Source organism: Danio rerio, chromosome 6 (assembly GCF_052040795.2).
Source record: "Danio rerio strain M-AB ecotype USA chromosome 6, GRCz13ab, whole genome shotgun sequence".
Classification (NCBI taxonomy): domain Eukaryota; kingdom Metazoa; phylum Chordata; class Actinopteri; order Cypriniformes; family Danionidae; genus Danio; species Danio rerio.
Window position 1 is genome coordinate 45719068 of NC_141026.1, and position 19772 is coordinate 45738839.

At 36.9% G+C, this 19772-nt stretch overlaps 1 protein-coding gene across 51 annotated transcripts in view; it reads right to left on the minus strand.

Moving 5' to 3' along the window:
• foxp1b (forkhead box P1b) overlaps positions 1–19772 on the minus strand; it is a 289418-nt gene that overhangs the window by 6128 nt on the left and 263518 nt on the right. For 19 of the 51 annotated variants that reach the window (XM_087255921.1, XM_087255926.1, XM_087255917.1 and 16 more), the window contains 6 exon segments: positions 12918–13122; positions 12290–12366; positions 10778–10879; positions 6738–6859; positions 5017–5086; positions 4167–4330 (listed from right to left, as the gene is read on the minus strand). In XM_087255921.1, the coding sequence (XP_087112047.1) occupies positions 4167–4330; positions 5017–5086; positions 6738–6859; positions 10778–10879; positions 12290–12366; positions 12918–13122 (740 nt within the window). 51 annotated transcript variants of the gene reach the window in all.

The window sequence follows — 19772 nt, forward strand, 5'->3', positions numbered from 1 at the left end:
TGAATATTGTATCAGTGCATTACTGCTGTCTGCTGGCTAAACATCTAAATATAAACACGACCAGCTTAACAAGCAGTTGTTTATAACGGAAGACTAACAGAGTCACAGCAACTCCTGATAAACTGCACTTCCCTTTCAGCTTCTCCAGCACCAGGAGAAGTTACCTGCCGCCTTTACTTTCCACAGCTGGCTCGACAACAGGCTTTTCACTCTCAATTGATGAATGAGGGAGATTAACAACGCGCGACGTGGCGACGAGAGAATGGACTGCGGCGCGCGGAGGCGGGAGCGCGCGGACGGGCCTGTCAGATCCCCGGTGGCGGCGGCGGATCAGCGGCGCGCGCGCTCCTCTTCCCGCTCGTTAACATGCACAACCTGTGAGGCGGGTCTCTGGAGGACGACCCCGCGCAAGGTTCCGTCATTAATCAACTTCAAGCACGCCAAAAAAAACACGGTGACCAGACAGCGCGGCGCACGCTTTAAATACACTCAAAATTAATGCAACTTCTAACCAAAGTGTCAATAAGGGGAAGAAAAAGAGAGGCGGAGGGGGGAGGCGCTGACGACCGGGCCCAACACAAACGGCTGTGATAAGAAACAGAGCCCTTACAAGAATAATAACGCTGTCAGTTGTAAACAAGGCAAAACATGAACCCCAGCCCACAGTCTGGGCAAAGGATTGTCCACAGAGATGAGATCTGCCAAATTTCTCATTACAGAAACACTGCGGGAACGGAGCGAGCGCTGCCTGTACCGGGGATGAAGACCGAAAAAAGGAAGCCGGACGAATAAAAGGATAAACATTAGAAGCGGCTGTGGCAGAGACTTTAAGATAATTAGTCTCACATGGCAAACTATAGGTTTTCGCTAAGACATGTTTGGTGAATGTAATTAGCCACGATATCTTCAGCTCCGTTAAGAAAGCAGCCATGCTAATGAGTTATCATATTTGTACGGGAATAATAAGAAAACCCCAGCTATTCTATCGGTTTTAGATCAAAGCGTCTCCGCGTATCCCATGGCCTGCGGTTCTCAATCTCTAGCTGGAGGGCAAACATGAAATTGTTATTAATATGCAACTGAGCTGCACTCTGCTTTCGCCTTCATTGTAATTAACAGTGAAGCGTCTGATTTTAGGCATCTGGAACAATACAAACAGGTGCAGCAGACGCGAGGAGGACATCTATTTAGCAGAACTTATTAATTAGGCTTCGGAAATATAAGATTCAAAATAAGGCTCGTATATATTGGTTCTATTATGATGATGTGATTGTGTGTTTACCTCATAATGAAAGGACAGGTTTACCTAGATGGATATAATTATATAGATGACGACACTACTGTATGTAATCATTTTAATAGATGACGTTTAATTACACAGTTCAAAATAGCTCATAAAATGAAACCAGAACATTTGAGCTTTTGCACACAATTACAGTAGTGGTCAAAAGAAATGTCTGGCCAAGAAATATTTATACATCGCCATTTTTTCAAATATACTGATGTTACATTGATGTAGATTTTCTATCATAATGTATCATTTGTTTTTAGGGTATCATGTCAAATACCTTAATTAAGTAATAAACAATATAACATGTTTCTCATGTTTTTATTATTAAATTAGCAGCCTAAACAATGTACTTATAGTTTTTAGTCGACATAATGAACTATCTGTACCTGTAATATAGCTTGTATTCTGTACTATTGTCACACTCAAGATTTCACACTAAAAACGAACTAGCTTAAAATGAACTGATTTGTATGAGTACCATTTTGTCAAATTATTTTCTTGTTGCCAGAATGCTTTGCTTCAGTAAACATTGAAATGCGGTGTTGCTTTATGTGTTTATGTACAAGAATAATATGAGGGAGACCTGTTAGTTATGACTGTTATGACTGGTTTTAGAAGTGTTTCTGTTCCGTCTGCATTTTTTTGGGGAGGTCAGCATTGAGCTGAGGAACAGAGTCTGTGGTTTGGTTGAGTTCTGATCTACAAAGGTTAAGACTATATGCAGTTGTTGATTCGGTGGTGATTTCTCTGCTGGTTATGTTAGTATGTGCACGTGTGCTATTGCTGGCTGGATGATTTGATCATTAAATTTACTGTAGTATTTATTTTGGTCTTTACAAGGCAATTGGCCTGCTAAGTTTTAACAAGTAAATCAGCTCACTGTTCCGGTAAATCCAACTGAACCCAAGTTGCAATACATGCTATTTTAGTCTGCTCAAACTAAATAAGCTGTAAGACTACACACAGAACTAGAAGAATTAACTTGAAAAGAAATAGTTGGTACAGTACTAGAAATCGTTGGAAGAACAGACAGTGGTCTATTTATTTCACAAATGGTACTTGTACTTCTAAAATACACAATATTCCCATGATACTGTGCCCTTGATAACGTAAGCACCAATTATGTAAATCAGTGTATGCATTTTCTTCGTTTTTTTTATTGACCTCATTCTTTAATGCGAAAGTGCGCTCGTTTTTGCGATTGTTTTAGAACTTCCGATTCGTTCGCCTATGGGAGAAATGACTAGGAATAATAAACGGCAGAAAACGGTGAAACTACTTGCTCTACAGACAGACAAAGTAGAATAATATAACAAGAAAATATCAGTTCGCAACATCACACAGCAAAACAAGCTGTTTTTAAAGTCTTAAAATGAATGGAAGTGAATGAGACCGGAAGCCTCCAGCCAAAAACATTCAAATCGCTGCACTCGCTCGTACACTGCGAATAAGGTAAAAAGAGGTGGTTCAGTTTCAAACTTTGCACAAGTTTGGGAAATTCAATATGATGTTTTAGTTGCAGGGCATTCGCTGTCTAAAACATGGGCTGGATAAGTTGGCGGTTCATTCCGCAGTGGCGACCCCAGATTAATGAAGAGACTAAGCAGAAAAGAAAATGAATGAATGAATAAATGAATGTTTCAGTTGCATTGGTAATTTGAAAATTAATAAGCTTATTCCTCGAGCAGGTTTGACAAGTTTTTCTTGTCTAATTCATAAAAAGTTTTACTGGAGAAAAAGTTTTTTTAACCGAAAAATGAAATGCGATGCCCTTGATAAGATGATCCATAAATGTGGATAACTTAGTAAACCTCAATGCTTTTTACGGTCATGTTTTATGCATGCTCGTACATTCTCACACTTTGTACAGCTTGTGTTTGGGCAACATCTTTGCTTTTGAGTGTGTTAAGTTGGCAAATGCCTGGAGAGGTGAGAGGCAGAGCGCCTGAGAGCAAGCACACCCATCCTGTCTCTCTGTATCCTGCGGATGGGGCAGGCCTGCAGCTATGTTACCTGCCATTAGCGTTTCTCTCACCCACATCTTCACCAGTTCATTACGCCGCCTTTTTTTCACTCCAAAAAAAACGATTTGCTGATATTTTACAGAAAGTGCAATAAATCGCGCTGAGCAACAAATCAGCGTTCTGTCCTCCAACATCTGGAAACCATGTTGTCTGCACAGTATTATTTTAAGCTTCAAACAACACGGCGGTCCCTCCCATACAACAAGTGTATGGGGAGCTGTGGTTTCCAAGCCCGACCGCAGCTCAGCTACATGGAAATCTTGGAGCGGTTTCGCCGAGGCTAATTACGACCCCCCACCCCTCCCTCCCTTCGCTGTTTAACTGTCGATGGCTCGGAGAGATTTCGGACGTGCTGCGAGTCCTGTCTGGGTGGAAAAAAGGAGGCCAGGTCTGTCATCTTCTATTCACCGCTTTTGTAAATATTTAAACAAAATGGAGGCAATAATTAGGGAGGAACTCGCCGTAGTACACCACACACTATTGACCCGTAATAAAAGCCAGTTTATAAACTTCTCCACGAAATAACACGGAGAGACACTATTTTCTTTACGAGCTCCCCCTGCGTATAAACCTGCCAAAGGTGGGGTTTCCTTTCTAAGACTGCATTCGGAAGTCCTACTTCCTACACAAACTGCAGTTTTCTATATAATTTCACGCTTGGCTAAACATCTACTGTAATGTACATTGAACCCTACTGCTGTTTTCAACTCCTAGTGACCTGGTGAAAAATGTCCACCACCTAAGCCGTACAAGCGCGTGCCGGAGCCTAATGATTCCTGGACATCTCCCTGTCCCTCGCGCCCTTATCTCAGTCACACACACATTACGAAGGTGGGACGTGAGCCACTCACATAGCTGGCAGAGGCGAGCGTCCAGGGCTGCTGTCACTACCGTTGCTGTTCCCGTGGTCCATGGCCCCATTCATTTCCTCTCGGATGACGCTGGCAAGCGAGTTAAGAGTGGGGCTTCCGATGGAAGCGGTAGTGTATAGAGGTATGTTCTCTGCCATTGAAGCCTAAAAGAAGAATGGAGGAGATGAACCAACAAAACATCAGGACCATGCAGTGGTCTTCAGATATTTGAGCTCGTCCAAAATAAATAATATAAGCATTTTTAGACATTTTTTTTAAGGTTTTAAAGCCACTTGGGTTCTATTTAGGAGTCAAAACATTAAAGACAAACCATACGAGTTTCACAAATCATGTTACAATCACATGTGAAATATGGTTTTAGAAAGTTTTCGTGGCTCACATATGAACCAAAGCAGAAATATGGGCTCAGATGGATTTTTTAAAGGAAAATGCCCCAAAACTGCATTTCACATGAGCTCTACATATTTCACACGTGGTTTTAACATGTGGTTGAACATGTAAAGCTCATGTGGCGTTAAATGGAAATACAGAATTTAGTCAGGATTAATGTGAAAAACATAATGAACACATAATTATATGGGTTTCATATAATTATTTTCCAAAGCCATGTTTCAATATGTCTTCCTGATATTTCACAAAAAAATGATGTCTTTGCTCTATTTTCTGGCATGTTTTACTGCTTTCCTTTATCAACAGTTCACAAAATGAGTACATACTTGTGCAGTCAATGATTGAGTAAGGGGAGCCACTGAATAGATAAATAAACCAAACTATACACCTATATAAATAATATGGATGAAGACTGGATGGTGCAAGATTGTAATCCTACCTGGAAAGCTGCAGAAAGAGCGGGACCGTATCCCAAAGTGGTATGGATGTTCTTTACCAGAGCTGGACTACTGTGGAAACAAAAATACACACACACACACACACACACACACACACACACACACACACACACACACACACACACACACACACACACACACACACACACACACACACAAACACACAAACACACAAACACACAAACACACACATACAGATTTAGTTTAGTAGTGGAACGAGTCATGCTGTCTCCGGTCTACTGAACAGATTGATTTTACACTGAAGTCAGTATTTAGAGGACAATCTGATTTCCAATGAAACTCAATCGCAAAATCAATAGACAGCAATAAACTATCAAAAGCTCTTTAACAATAGAGCTCTGTCCCAAGACTGGCTGCCAACTTCAAAAGCAAAGGCTGTTCCAAGATATTCCAGGATATCTAATGCCGTGTTCAAACTACACAGTATTAGTCTGATTCTAGCTTTCTTTGGCTGATTTTTTGGCTTACTCTGTTTGACATGGGGTGTTGCAGGGATTCAAATATTAAGTGTCGTGATGTAAAAATAGATAAAAAAAAAAACTTTTATGGAGTGATATTGACCAATCGGAGCTCTTCTGTTAACAGCAAACAAACAATTATGGTTAAATGAAATTGTTAATGGTCAGTAGTGCTTGTTTGTTTGACACGTTAACTAAACAATTGGACAAAAATATTCTGTAGTCCAAAACTGAAACAAGGCATTTTTGTTTATTGACAAGCTCAAAGACTATATGATACTGAATATTGATGGTAAACGTCTTTGTTAAGGAGCTATAAGCAGATATGAGGTGAAATTTTATACAAACTTACATATTTAAACCGATAAAGTATTTGAAAACCATGTATTAGTGCTCTTTTAATGAAATGTGTTACAAAATGTAACAATTAACCAGGAATTCCACTGATAAACTGTAATATTTTAATGCAGACTGACATCTTCGACAAAAGCACATCACTGATTAACAGCCTCATAGCTCACCAGAGATCTGTCTTTAAAAGTTTATAAGTTACCATTAAAAATCAATTCCCCTAAAATGAAAATGAATGGGATTTTTACTTCTGCCTGCACACTTGAAGGAAGCAGCATACGCTGAGCGTAACTTGGAACAGAGCTTATATGTGTTATTCAGCATCACATCAATACACATTCATAATGAATATCACGTAAGACAAAAGCGGGATGAGCAAGCATACAGAGGCGGAGCATGCAGGAAGGGGCGGGGCAGAGGGCGGAGCTTACTGTACAAGCAGCTGGTCGCAGTTTTCGTCAGCCACATGTTTCCTGGGTCGCCCTCGCTGTATGTGACGGCCGCGTTTAAACTCTTCGTCGTCTACGGTCCAAAAGGACCCAAAGTCATCCTCAACTCTTACAAAGCATTTATGCAGGGACAGATTGGTGCGCACAGCACCCTGGGAAGGGGAAGAGGGGCAGCAAGCAGCCAGATGGGGATGTAGCAAGACAGACCGACAGTGATAGAGAAGAAGATATGAAATGAATGAATAGATAAGCACAAGCGACTGGGGGTTACAGTGCACACAGCTAGCACATAACTCACATACGGGCACAAAGACACACGCTAAGCTAGCAGGGGGTCAATGGGCGGCACAGCACAGAAGACAATGACATGGAGCCCATCCATCAACACCACGAGACACTGGGTTGGTGCGCTGGAAAACCTACCCGCTGATCTTTTGCGGCCTTCTCTTTTGGAACTCTAGCTCGTCAACGGTCCAAACCGCCCCTTTAACGTTCTCTACCCGCACAAAACACTTGTGAAGACTAAGGTTATGCCGCACTGCGTTCTGCAGTTGGTGTGAGAGAAAGAAAAGGGCTATGAGTGCAAAAGGAAATGCGCTGGAATAACTCACACAATTCAGTACTTTGCATTGCAGGCAAGATTATTAGAGGATAATGATTTAATTATGGGTATGTTTTCTTGTAGAACTATTATAAGCAGGGTTTCTGCCGATTTCACCAAGTTAAGACATTTTTAAGACCATTATGAATGCAATTTTTGACTTATACAAAGATTTTCTTTTCATATATCCCAGTTGGAAAAGATTTTCACTTACCCTATGTAAAAATTATTATAATTTATCACATTTAATAATACAATAATAATAATTTAATAAAGAATATTTAGGTCAGGTCAGTATCATCAGCAGTAAAAAAATGGAGAACTTTTAAACAAATCTTACTGTAAGGAAAGTAATTATTTACTCATTTTTAATAAAAAGTTAAACTTTTATTGAGATTGGGATTGTTGGTGATTGTGGGGGTGTTAACGGTCAGAATGGGTAGCTGTACATGAACAAAGAAAAATTAGAACATGTTAAAAAACTTTTAAGACCTACAACAAAATATGTCAGTAGATTTAAGACTTTTTTTAAGACCACTGCGGTTACCCTACAGTATATAGGGTTGTTTGAATGATCAGTGAGGAGATTCTTAATAATATCTCCTGTTTTGTATCACCATCACAGACAAAAATGTGACCTTGGACCACAACACCAGTTTTAAGTGTGCATTATTTTGAAATTGGGATTTATACATCATCTGAAAGCTGGATTTATTTGATGTATGCTTTGTTACAAATATTTTTTTTACTTGTTCAAAGTTACTTCAAATGAGCTGAAACAACACAGTTCTTGAGATTTTATCGGGAAAACTTTATGTTCAATCCACTTAAATTTGTAACAACTAATAAGTTAACTTAATTCCTTCATGTTGCCCCAACAGAAATCAATTGTGTGGAACCCAACATTTCTTACAGTGTAGGATAGAACCATTATTGCCAAAGATACTGCATTTTTTGTAAATTTGGAGTCTAAATGATGGTAAAATTGCCCCTAACCTTTAAAGTTGTTTAAGTTATGTTCTTAGCTATGCAAAATTAATTTAAGATTTGTTTACAGTAGCAAAATAAAAATAAAAAATCTTCATGGAAGATGATCTTTGATTAACAATCCAATGATTTTTGGCATTAAAGGGAAATCTAACATTTGAATCCATACAGTGCATTTTTGGCTATTACCCGAAACAGTCCTATGCAACTTAATACTGTTTTTGTGGTCAAGGGTCACAAATAATATCGATTTTGAAGTGAGTAAATGATGAAAAAGACATCCTTAATACAAGATAAATTTACTGTCTTAAAGTTAGATCTCACCACTAAATTTCCAGTGCCCTTTAATATATTGTATAATACTGTTGTGTAGTAATTGATTTTTCTAAATACTGTAGAACATTTATTATTATATTTCCCAATTTTGCCGAACATTTACACTGCAGCTGTTTTCCAAAACACTCCCTATAGAAAGCTGATCTAGAGCCAGTTGCATCAGCACCTTGAACTATCAAGAAAATTCCTGACGGCACAAATAGTGTGATAAACACGACTCTTTAGCAGTTATGACTTTCGCACTGTAGCTGAACAATGAGAGGAAAAGACGTAATTCTAACACGCTCTGCTTGTTGCGTTTTTACAAATGACCCTTTCATCAGGCCATTTGTACAACATGCGGGTGATATTTAGTAAATAACGCGCTCTCTGATTGATGGAGGCCTGTGTGGGTGTTGTCACTCTAGTGCTTTATCATTCGGCTCTGGCAAAAGTCACAGATAGTTCATCATTTTCTGCCTCACTTCAAAAACGGAAACTGAAAACGCTTGAGTTAAATGCCAATGCTCAACAAACTCTGCCAGGGGAAAACATCCTACTCAAATGACCAGATTTCCCCTTAAAGCTGTTGAAATTCATCCAGAGAAAACTGAAAAAACACTTTCAAAATAAATTGAAATGAAGAGGGGGTCTCTTCCAGAAACTTCCAAGCATCATTAAGTGAAATAAATCATATTTTGGGTGGAATGCATACTTTCTCTGGGTCATTTAAACTTGTTGACTAAAATTTATTGGGCAAAATGGTATAAACTACTGCATGATGTCTGTTGGCATCTCTGAGGTGGTGCTGGTGTTTGGAATAATTGACTTTTTTGAAGCGCTCATTACATTGTGAAATATTAATATCTGAGAAAAGAAATTGTTTGTCAGTATAATAGTTTGTTTGAAATACTAAAATATAATATGGCGTCTGAAAGTCTGAGAATGCTAGTAAAATGATTCTGCTTTGCATTTTAAATGTATCCAAGTTCATATTAAAAAAAAAAAAATTATATAAGCAACATAACTGTTGAGTGAAGATAAAAAAGTTGGTAATTTCAGTTTGAAAGGAAAAACATCTGACTGTAAAAAGTGTTTCATATGGGAAATGTCAAAAATATGGTTGCATTTTTAATTTATAACTATTTATTTGCCAAGTTTAAAAAAAGATTTATAATATATATCAAATTAACTTATAATAATATGAATATAAGTCATATAAATAACATTTGAGATAAAACATGGGTAAAATAATGTCAAATATTTTTGTTGGAATGCATTAGCATACTTAAATATATAAGAATAAGTTATTATACATAATTTAATGGCCCTTTTCCACTGAGTGGTACAATACAATACCGTTCGGCATGCTTTTATGGCCGTTTCCACTGTCAAATATACTAAAAAGCAAACACTTTTTGGGTACCCTTTGCAAAGGGTACCTGGCACAACAAAAAGGTACCAAAAGGCGGAGCTAGATGGAGATGGAGCTATTGGTTTACAGAGAAATGTCACTAGCGCGTACACAAGCCAGGAGAATGAAAACAAAGGAAGCGCCCTTTTTAAATACACCACCAAGACATTACATCTTAATACTACATACATATAATAAATAACAAGCCTTGGTCATCCCGACCTCAAACAAACCTTGTTGTTGTCTTGATGAACAACCACAAAGACTGTAAGAACAAAATCTGCCTCATCCTGTTTTTGTTTTACGAGGCCGTCTAAAAGTGCGAGTGGTTTCACTTTCTCCAGAGAGCTCGCAGCGCGTCTATTTTTAAAATAATGAAAATTTTGAGTTCATGATGATAACGTGTGCGTGATTATTAAAGTGCTTCTTCAATAAAACAAAGAAGAAGCAAAAAAAAAAAAAAAGAGCAAATGACTCTTTCAGCAACCTAAACCATGAACAAACTGCCATGTTTAACTATTGGCATCACTTTTTGGACTATTATGAATTCGGAATGACTTTCTAACAGAGGTTACATGTGCTGGTGAAGATTAAAGATACAGCTGTAGAGGTGATATGTTGTTTTTGAACTAAATGTATGCTGTGTGTATTTTTTCTGTAATTGATAACATATCTGAGACTGTAAGGGTCTGTGGGCTCATATATGTTGCTTTTATTTATTTGTTTTTTATATAATCATGTTCAAGGTTAGTAATGAACATTTATATACAAGTATTTATGTGTATATATGTGTGCATCTGTTTTGTGAGAAGTGCTTCTCATATGAAATTTAAATGACCTGTAGAGCTTTACTTTGAGCAAGACTTCCTCAAGTGAGAATGACATCGCTGAAACTTTCTGTTATACTATTAGTACCCCTTTGGCAGTGGAAACGCAAGCCTGATAAAGGTGACCCGTACCGACCCATACCGTACCATACTGTACCAGTCAGTGGAAATGAGCCATTATTATATTTTAAATAATTAAAAACTTATATATAAACTATCTATATTATTTCTGCTTCATTCAGTGCCTTTTATTCAGTCAATTCAAACTTCATTGGATATAATTACAAATATACATATAAAACCATAATCGTGAGCTCACCTTCCACGTTGCTGCGTTGCGTCTGAAATATGCAAACATTCGCGTGAACCAGTTGTATATCTCGTTTAGTGTTAGCTGTTTTTCTGGCGACTCTAGTATTGCCTGGAAAAACACACACACACAAATGCTGATAAGCAAAAAAGCTGTTTCGTTTCCGTTCAAACCTGGAGCAAAAACAAAGTGAGATGCACATAGTAATGTCACGTTAAAGTTGATCAGAGGCTGCATGTAAAACAGCTCCACGCTTTTCCGTTCTCAAATGGGAGCTACTTTGTTTACTGAACGCTTCCTTATGCAAATGTGCCAATTTGAGTACATCCTTTTCCGCTAAACGACCAGAACAAGAAGAGGAGGCAAAAAAAACACACTATTTTATAGAGGCAGATTATAAAGCGGCAATTATTGCAGGCCCAGATTAATGCCCGTGTGATCACAGATTACCGGTTCAGGCCTGATAATTGACTGGGCATCTCGAAAAAAGCCTCGTTCCTACTGTTGTGTGAAATGAATTCCGTAATAATCACATTGGCTGTAATACTTAATCAAAAGCAATTGTTATATATGGGCTTTTTTGAACAGCAAGTGCTCTCACGCTCATTTGCAGATGGCTAATCTTGAGCTCTGCTGTTCAATTGCATCTGAAATTTAATGGCTGTGATGATGGGGGTTTGGGGCTCGGAAATGTGCTGGAATAAATTAGACTGTTTTTTTATTAGGCAAGATTATATGAAAATAATGATTTAAATATTGGTCTGTTTGCCACATACAGTTACTGAATGACTTTCCTTTTGAGGTGAATACAAAATATACAAATAAATGTCGAGTAAAGGATGACTCTTTTTTGGGGGGGTGAAAAATCTGAAAATCTCATTCTCATACAATGAATACACAAATATGACGCTTTTTCTGGCTTTTTTTCACTAAGTAGATTGGAAGTGACAGTATATCTCACTAAATATACACTTTTACCTTGGTGTCATGGTTTGGGAATCTTTCTGTTAAGAAAACACACTGAATCAAACAGTTAACAGTGGTCCAATAACAGTGGTCCAGTAAGCTGACTGGGGTGTCACTAGCCAATCTGGAGCCTGTGTACTGTACGGTGGCTAAAGAGAATTACAAATTAAATTTTAAGTGACACTCCTCATCCCCTATACTTTTCAGTTTCAGCTCCTTCCTTCTAGTTGCAGGCTTTTAATGTCAAGCTGTAGAAGTAAACAACACTGGTTTTTATACCTGTAGCCATTAGACATTTAAATAAGGCATTGACTAAATCTGAGGTGTTTCTGGGACTTGTATATTTTACATTTTATAGATTATTTTGAACATTTATTTGGGGTGGACACTTGAAGTGTTTTATTTTTAATTTTGCTTATTTGTTGTTGTTTTTTTCACATGCTAATTTGCAGATGACTAATCTTGTGCTCTGCTATTCAATTGCATCTGAAATGTACTGTCTGCAATGACAGTGGTTTAAAAGTCGCAGCTGCACTGAATTGTTGAGGCTTTTACCTGTCGTATTAACGAAGCATACGTGAAGGGAGGTCGTACTTCAGCATTCATGTAGAACTCTTTGTTCTGAACAATATCTGTAGACAAAAAAAAAGAGCGGACACAACTACTAAGAGCTGAATCTAATGAGGATCTAATCTAATCAACACAGAGAACAATTGAATTGTAGTCATAAAAGTAACATAATAAAGAAAATACTTTGCAATAAAGTTACATTAAAACATTTTACTTTAAAGGGATAGTTCACCAGAAAATAAAACCTCGCCTTCATTGGTTCAAAACCTTTGAACAAAAAAGAAGATATTTCGAAGAATGCTGGTAGCTTGACTTCCACAGTATTTTGTTTTTCCTGCTATGGAAGTAATTGGCAACCAACATTCTTCAAAATATCTCCTTTGTGTTCAATAGAAGAAACTAATAAAGGTATAAATGATGAGGTGATTATTTTTCATTTCACTATCCCTTTAATGTAAATTTGGAAAAACTCCCATAAAATAATGTAACAATGGCAAAATAAATATTATCCTTTTGACTTTTATAAATAATATTCATTATATTTTGTGTGACTATAGAATTGGGTATATTTTTGTGAGCTTGACTCAATAACCATCTTATCTCCTTACTTTACCTGGAGAAATGGGCATGTTGTACTTGTCTGAGTAGCGTCTGCGTATGGGGCCAACGCTGTGCAGGCTGGTCGGGGTGATGACCGAGTGGGTTTGGGACAGTGGTGTGAGAGGGGCCGTTGGGGTGGTGGGCGTCTGGGGTAAACTGAGGGGCGGCGAGGCTGCTGGAGCCGTCTTGGACAGAGTGACATTGGAAACCAGGTTCAACTGAAAAAGAAAAGCATTGTTAGTCATCAGCGTATTCCTGTGGATGCTAATTGTTCCCACACCATCCAATCAATCTCTGCCGCTCTGAGGAGCACTGGTGGCATGTTGGTTAGTAAATATTTGTAAACACTGTGCTATCGCGTTCCGTCCATCATTCTGCGAGTAAATAGCGCACATCCCACCGGCCGCCTGGTTTGTTTGGTCTGCTGGCGAGCACCCAGAATGCCTTGCTCGCTCTCTTTGCGTTGGGATCTTGCTGGCTGATGGAATGAGTTTCTCTCTGCGAGCCCTAAGAGGCTCCTAATAAGCCGCAGACAGAGAGAGGTCAATCTGCACTAATTACAGCCTCAAATTGTATTGTAAGGGCCCTAATTAGTGGCTACTTACAGGGGTGATACTGCGATTTAAATGCCACATCTCAATGACCCTCATCAGCACGATGGTTTGGCATAAGATGGTGAAATAGTTTCCAGACAAATGCGTTCGTCCTCCCTTATTGATGTGGGCAGGCTAGTAATTGTGGCTATAAGGCAAACTAACTCTTTTGCTATGTACAGTTTTGTATTTGTGGTTATATTTGAAGAAGATTTGTAAAACATATAACGGAAGGTACAAAAAGAAGGAAATAATAATAATAATAATAACATTAATGATAACAATAATAAAAACATTCAGATTTATTTGAAATTGCAAAAATACACATAACAATTATAACATAATTTAACATAATATAATTTAAAACTATAATATGATATATTATAAAATAATAAAATATAATAGAAATGTAATATAATAATTCTGTTTTAACTTGTAAAAAGGTTGTTTTTCAACATTTTAAATAAATACATCCAGATATATTTCAGTCATGAAAGGATGTGAAAAAATATAAAATACCAAAAAAAAAAAAAAAAAAAAGAATCATGTAATAAAGATAGAAGTAAATAAATCAATGATTAATTATAAGTATTCAGAATTACACAGTACAGTTGTATGCATGCTCCGAACTACCAGCCGGAGATTGGTATCAGCCGATAATCACATCTTATGACTTGATCAATACTCGCTAATCCTGCCGATGGCAAGTGTTCGTTTACAGGTTTACAAGCAAAAGAAGATCCATTTTAACTTCTTGTGCATCAAATATGCACTTCAAACTTATTCTTCATTGAGACAAGTTGAATTCTTCTTCCATAATTTGCAATGTTTGCCAATTCTATAGTTAGTCATTTTTTCTTACAAATTTTTTTATCTGTCTTATCGTTTATTTTCTGTAAAGCTACTTCTGACCATGACATGTCAAGAGACGTGTTTAAGGGATTATATGCAAAATGTCCTTCATTTAGTCTCTTAGGAAAGTAGAGATCTCTACTCAAGTATCACACTTTAAGGGAAAATGTACTTTATGCAATGGTAAAGTTGTATAACGCTTGAAGTATTAGAATCAGTACTCTGTATTGGATGATCATCATGAAGAGGAATCGGTACTTGGTCTCGGCTCCAAACATCCTGATTGGAGCATCCCTAGTTGAATGCACTTAATTGTTTTAGTTTGGCTGCATTTTTGAGGTTAATATTATTTGTCCCCTTCAGAAATATCTAATATTTTATATTAAATATTATTTTAAATTAAATATATGATTATGTACTGTTATTGTGGCAAAAAAATGTTATAATAATTAGAAATCAGTTATTAAAACGGTTATGTTTCAAAATGTGAGGGAAAAATCCCTCAAACAGCAATTGGGTAATATTTTAACAAAAACGTAAATTTCACATATAATTTTGACTTATTAGACTTTACATGTATAGACTCTGTATCCACAAATCATACAACTATTTTATTGCACTGATCCCTGATTGACTGAAAATAATATGTGAATGTAATACATGACAGTCATTACATACAGTAGTATAAAATCTAATAAGAATTAACACTGAGAACTGTGGGAATTACAAAATCAAAACAAATGAAACAAACCACCTCAAGAAATCATTCAGACAAATTGTATTGTAAGGACCCTAATTAGTGGCTCTATACAGGGGTGACACTATGATTAAACGCCACGTCTCAATGACCCTCATCAGCCCGACGGTTTGGCATAAGATGGTGAAATAGTTTCCAGAGAAATCCTTTCGTCCTCCCTTATCGATGTGGGGAGGCTAGTAATCATGGCTATAAGCTCAACTAATTAACCAGCAGGTTAGTAAAGGTTCAGTCTCAATCACGTCAAGTCGTCAGTGTCAGATTTCCACTTCAGCTGAAGTAGAAAAAGCGAGCCTGACCCAATGCTTCTGCTATTCATTTGCAAAAAAAAAAAAAAAAAAAAAAACGAGCTAATGACACATATACACACTTCCAGCACCAAATTATTCTAATTGCTAATTTGCCAAAGGAGGCCTTGTTACCAAATTAAACATGACTTGGCTGGGAGGGTGGTATATATTGACGAACGCTCTGGTTTTGTCTCGTACACCACAATCGCCTACAGATTGGGTGAGCGAATTAATGAAATGTCAAGGCTGTCAATTGCTTTGGAGGTATCAGATGTCTAATTTTGCTCTATAATGGCGCGGCTGACAGTGCAGACGGCGACGAGGCGAGTGAAAAGCAACAGACAGTGTTTAACATCTAACCCCCCGCCACGCGGATACCACGCAGGCCACGCAATTACTACACACACTATTAACGGTCATTACCATACAGATGCTCCGCTTGATGGACAGGTACATAATAAAGAAATGTGAAGGCTGACAGAGGCATCATCCTTGACACGCTATTGTCTTCATGCATGTGTAAGAGTTTTTTGTTCTTTTTTTGTTGTTTTTGTTTTATAGAATACTATATATTACAGGTTCTCATTTTTGGCTACTTTGTATATTACTCTAAGGATTATACAAAATTGAGTAGTGAATAGGATTTATTTGTAAAATAAAATACTTGTTAGGACATTTTTTTGAGTCATACGTTAAATATGGCTTTTATATATCTAAGAATTTGGATTAAAAATATGTGCTATTTTTCATTTCAACATTATTTTTCTCAGATAAAGTACTAAAATAAACTAAATAAATTAAAATACTTGACAATAACTATATATGGGTCCAAGATGAAAAGTGTTTTTCAAATATTGAAACAATAAAAATGTTTTGCAACTTTTATCTTTTTAATTGTTCAAAATTATTTGAAATACATCTAATACATACATTTAATTAAAAAAAAATGCTTATTTCTCTAATGTTTTTATATAATGTTAAATCACAAAACCTAAATATTTACATATATTTTTATTTATCATTTGTATAAAATATGAATATTTAATTTATAAATATAAGTAAACATTTTCTCAAATAAGTACAGTACATGTGTGTATTTATATACACTATGTATAAAAAACAAATATTCAAATAAGCTTTTATCAAGATTAATCTTTTGACAGCACTTACTTAAACCAACCACATTTGCAAAATGATATCAAGGCTTTTAGAGCAACAATATTGTTGGCCAAAACACTAAACGGCACATTTCTAAATATACTTACCAGCCACTTTATTAGGTACACCTGTCGAACTGCTTGTTAACTCAAATTTCTAATCAGCCAATCACATTGCTGCAGCTCAATGCATTAAGGCAGGGGTGTCAAACTCAATTCCTGGAGGGTCGAAGCCCCGCACAGTTTAGTTCCAACCCTGCTCCAACACACTTACCTGTAGGTTTCAAACAAGCCTGAAGGACTCAATTAGTTTGATGAGGTGTGTTTAATTAGGGTTGGAACTAAACTGTGCAGAGCTGCAGCCCTTTTGCAACTGAGTTTGACACCTGTGCATTAAGGCATGTAGACATGGTCAAGATGATCTGCTGCAGTTCAAACCGAGCATCAGAATCAGGAAGAAATGTTTTCAAACAATGTTAATTCTTAGACTTGTTTATTAGAACCCATGGAAATCTAAATAAATTAATAATTTAAAATAATAAAAATAACAATTTATTACAATTAAAATGATAATTTAAAATAATTAAATAAATTACAATAAAAAACTATATATTATAATATAATATACTATAATATAATAATTCTAAAATGCTCAAATTGATTGTTAAATTTAACTAACGCTGTTTTTAAATATTTTAAATAAAAAATTCAATGCAATGTTTTCATGTTAATCCTAAATACTGAACATATTAGACCTATTTGTGCCAAGTATCAGCTTTTCCTTGACATTGAAACACATCTACAGTTATATGCCTGAACCAGGTCAGAGGTTTTATATAGTATGGATATATTCAACCTTAGTGCACATTAGCAAGCTCTTTTCTCCATATTCCTCACCCACAAACAGCGAGTAGCCTCTACGATCGGACAGGCGGGCGAATAATGGCCCTTCTTTTGTTTTCCTACCATTCGGGTGCTCTCCAGAAAGCTCACAAAATGAGACTTCAGAATGAAAATAATTAAATGATAATTGCTGATCTAATTATGCTGGCTTTGACTTGCCGAGCTGCCATGAAAAACAGAGAACAAACTGCTATAAAAAGCTGAACAAACAACAACAACGGAAAAAAGTGCCATTTAATTATGGACGATGAAAAGGTCAAGAGTACTGACAAAAATGCTTAGTGACGCCTTCATTGGTGAAGTCGTGCACGCACAAACACATAAACAACCATGGCCTGAGGCAAAACATCTCTTAAAATGAGCTGTTGATAAATATGAATGTCACTGAAGCAAGACTAATGAGCAGTTTAAGACCGCAAAAAAAACCAAAAAAAAAAAACAAAAAAACAATTTGTTTATAAGTAAAATTGCAGTCTAAATCTAAAGACACATTTCAAAATCAGCCAAACGATTGCTGTTAAACAATTAATCATGATTAATTGTATCCAAAACAAGCGTTTGTATTTATATGATGTATGTGTACTCACTTCATAAATATTGTGTATATATATATATATATATATATATATATATATATATATATATATATATATATATATAAAAAAATACAAAACCAAAAAATTTTACTAATATATTTACAATTTGTATTAGATATTAATGTTTAATTTATAAAAATAATTGAACATTTTCTCAAATATATACATACATGTGGGTATTTATATACACTTTGAATACAAAACAAATATGCATAGTACACACACACACACACACACACACACACACACACACATTGCATTTACACATTCAAGCTTTTGTTTTTATGTGATTAATGAATTCATCTTTTGACAGCACTAATTTAAACCAACCACATTTGCAAAATAATATCAAGACTTTTAGAGCAACAATATTGTTGGCCAAAACACTAAAGTTCACGTTTTTTAAATATACTTACTGGCCACTTTATTAGGTACACCTGTCCAACTGCTTGTTAACTCAAATTTCTAATCAGCCAATTACATGGCAGCAACTCAATGCATTTAGGCATGTAGACATGGTCAAGATGATCTGCTGCAGTTCAAACCGAGCAACAGAAAGAGGAAGAAAGGTGAATTAAGTGACTTTGAACATGGCATGGTTTTTGGTGCCAGACGGGCTGGTCTGAGTATTTCAGAAACTGCTGATCTGCTAGGACTTTCACGCACAACCATCTCTAGGGTTTACAAAGGATGGTCCAAAAAAGAGAAAATATCCAGTGAGCGGCTGTTCTGTGGGCGCAAATGCCTTGTAGATGCCAGAGGTGAGAGGAGAATGGCCAGACTGGTTAAAGCTGTTAGAAAGGCAACAGTAACTGAAATAAACACTCGTTACAACCGAGGTATGCAGAAGAGCGTCACTGAACACACAACATGTCTAACCTTGAGGCAGATGGGCTACAGCAGCAGAAGACCACACCGGGTGCCACTACTGTCAACTAAACAGGAAACTGAGGCTACAATTCGCACAGTGTACCCACTTTCAGATGGCTACTTCCAGCAGGAAAAAGTGCCAAGTCATAAAACATGAATCATCTCAGATTGGTTTCTTGAACATGACAATGAGTTCACTGTGCTCAAATGGCCTCCACAGTCACTAGATCTCAATCCAGTAGAGCACCTTTAGGATACGGTGGAATGGTAAATTTGCATCATGGAGGTGTAGGCGACAAATCAGCAATTTGCATCATGGAGGTGCAGGCGACAAATCAGCAGCAACTGTGTGATGCTATCATGTCAATATAATCAAAATCTCTGTGGAATATTTCCAGATCCTTGTTGAATCTATACCACGAAGGATTAAGGCGGTTTTGAAGGCAAAAGGTGGTCCAACCCTGTACTAGTGAGGTGTACCTAATAAAATGGCCATTTTGGTGTATAATATTGTTAAACATTTTTTAAATCATTGTAATTTTAAATTACAGTTTCTGACAGAACACCATACACAATTTTTGTGTTTTTTATTTTTTTTTAAGTGTCTCTACTTGCCCTCAGTCCCAAGAGGAGGCTAACAACACTATCAGCTTCTGAGACTGATTTTCCAACACAAGTGTCGCCTTGTCAGACACCCCTGTACAAATGCTAATCCAAACAATCAGCGTGTGACAGAAGCAAAGCTCCACTGAATGAACTATTGTCACCTGCTGTCCCGGGACACCCTCTCGGGGCTCCGGAGCACCACGGGACCCCTGAGCAGTAAATAAATGATCAGCGTGCTCAGCAA